Source organism: Littorina saxatilis, unplaced genomic scaffold (genome assembly GCF_037325665.1).
Source record: "Littorina saxatilis isolate snail1 unplaced genomic scaffold, US_GU_Lsax_2.0 scaffold_615, whole genome shotgun sequence".
Lineage (NCBI taxonomy): Eukaryota > Metazoa > Mollusca > Gastropoda > Littorinimorpha > Littorinidae > Littorina > Littorina saxatilis.
The window spans coordinates 1-2,500 of NW_027126196.1; the positions used below are offsets into that span (position 1 = coordinate 1).

Below are 2,500 nucleotides of genomic sequence, written 5' to 3' on the forward strand. Positions count from 1 at the left end.
TTCAACGTCATCTGGTATGAGAATGTTATCGATGAGCTCATGGCATCATGATCAAACCTCGTGACATTATCGTGTTTCCATTCTTCGTAATCCACTCAACGCACTTCAGCACTATAAACAAAACTCATTTTCTGCCACACTTCAATGATACAGTGCTAAGTTTCTAACCTTGGTCTCATACTTATGAGTTTTGTGTATGTGTGTGTGTTTTTACCAGGAAAGAAATGTGTAACACCCCCCTCCCCCCCCCCCCCCCCCCCCCCCCGTGGCTTCACTGCCTGACATGACAGAGAAAGAATCGATCCGACGATATGCTAATTGATCAGACCTCGTGGCTGCTCCCTTGTCGTGTAGCTATTCTTCCCAGCGTACTGTGCTTCATGCTATGGACTATATAGTACACACGTGGTTTTATATAACAGGGGTCTTTTTAGAACTGACAAGAAAGTGAGATCCTCCATGGTAGTGTGACTGTACACTATCGGGCAGCCAATGAAAATGAGATCCTCTATGGTAGTGTGACTATACACTATCGGGCAGCCAATGAAAATTAGATCCTCTATGGTAGTGTGACTATACACTATCGGGCAGCCAATGAAAATGAGATCCTCTATGGTAGTGTGACTATACACTATCGGGCAGCCAATGAAAATTAGATCCTCTATGGTAGTGTGACTATACACTATCGGGCAGCCAATGAAAATGAGATCCTCTATGGTTGTGTGACTATACACTATCGGGCAGCCAATGAAAATGAGATCCTCTATGGTAGTGTGACTATACACTATCGGGCAGCCAATGAAAATGAGATCCTCCATGGTAGTGTGACTATACACTATCGGGCAGCCAATGAAAATGAGATCCTCTATGGTTGTGTGACTATACACTATCGGGCAGCCAATGAAAATGAGATCCTCCATGGTAGTGTGACTGTACACTATCGGGCAGCCAATGAAAATGAGATCCTCCATGGTAGTGTGACTATACACTATCGGGCAGCCAATGAAAATGAGATCCACTATGGTTGTGTGACTATACACTATCGGGCAGCCAATGAAAATGAGATCCTCTATGGTTGTGTGACTATACACTATCGGGCAGCCAATGAAAATGAGATCCTCCATGGTAGTGTGACTGTACACTATCGGGCAGCCAATGAAAATGAGATCCTCCATGGTAGTGTGACTGTACACTATCGGGCAGCCAATGAAAATGAGATCCTCCATGGTAGTGTGACTATACACTATCGGGCAGCCAATGAAAATGAGATCCTCTATGGTAGTGTGACTATACACTATCGGGCAGCCAATGAAAATTAGATCCTCTATGGTAGTGTGACTATACACTATCGGGCAGCCAATGAAAATGAGATCCTCTATGGTAGTGTGACTATACACTATCGGGCAGCCAATGAAAATGAGATCCTCCATGGTAGTGTGACTGTACACTATCGGGCAGCCAATGATCCAATCATCGGATCTCTGATCAGCCTCGTGATCGCTCCACTCCAGTCACGTGACTATTCTTCATAAGATAGTGTCACACTCTGCTCTGACCTTGGCTATATTCTATAAGACAAGAAACGAATGTGTAACTCTTCATATTAGACATGCTATATCACTACGCTATCACTGTAGTATTTCTATCCATGGCCTTGTTTTAACAGACAAGAGAGAGTGGTATCGTCTATGTGAGTTCACCGCTCTATTGGCCTTGTTTTGTTGTGTCTTTGTTTCGTTTATTGTTGTGTGGTATTGATAAGGAATGAATGCGATTACGAATGTTACCCATTTGAGGAAAGAAAGCAGTGGCTGTTATGTCTGTCTTTTTCTTTTTCTTCTGGTGATATTTGCAGGAATGAGGACTCCGTCGACTCGACATGGCGACGATCTGATAGTCGTGTGACCATTCTACACCGCGTTCTGTGTCCCCATTGGATGTCAAGGTCACGTGATGTTATGACACAGCCCGACCCCTAGCGTCAACAGTTGTATGTTCACGTCACACGATGCAAACTAACCCAAAGTCTTCTGGAAGTCGTCACAGACTTGTCAAAATGACGTGTACACGGTGAAACTGTTATGAGGATACTGACTGTGCCATGCTAGGCACGCCAGAGCAAAAAGGACAGGATGCATCATTAACGACACCCCCTCCCACCACACCTCTTCAATTTGGGTTTACAAAAGAAGCCACTTCATGATTTCTCTTTTTTGATTGTGTGGAATGGTGCATTACATGAAACACACCCTCGAATTTCCACACATGCCAGCTCAAAACGTTGACAAACATGGAATCCAGCAGACCTCAGGGGACGTTAAACTTTACCAGTCAGTCAGATGGCGAGCATCGGCTGTTTGTGGCTCGTGCCCTGCTGCACTCACAGGGACCGTTGTTCACAGTGTCACGTGACAGGCTGTGGTCAGCGCCTCGAGTGACCAGTGGTAAGGGAGAGGGGTGGGGGGTATTGGGATGATCTCCCCTTGTCTGGTGCTGACCC

At 45.4% G+C, this 2,500-nt stretch overlaps 1 protein-coding gene across 1 annotated transcript; it reads right to left on the reverse strand.

Moving 5' to 3' along the window:
- Positions 1-733: 733 nt before the first annotated feature.
- On the reverse strand, positions 734-1,430 carry LOC138954647 (uncharacterized). Its single transcript, XM_070326439.1, is given in 2 exon segments — positions 734-835; positions 1,041-1,430. Coding segments are annotated over 2 exon segments (492 nt in total).
- Positions 1,431-2,500: the final 1,070 nt, after the last annotated feature.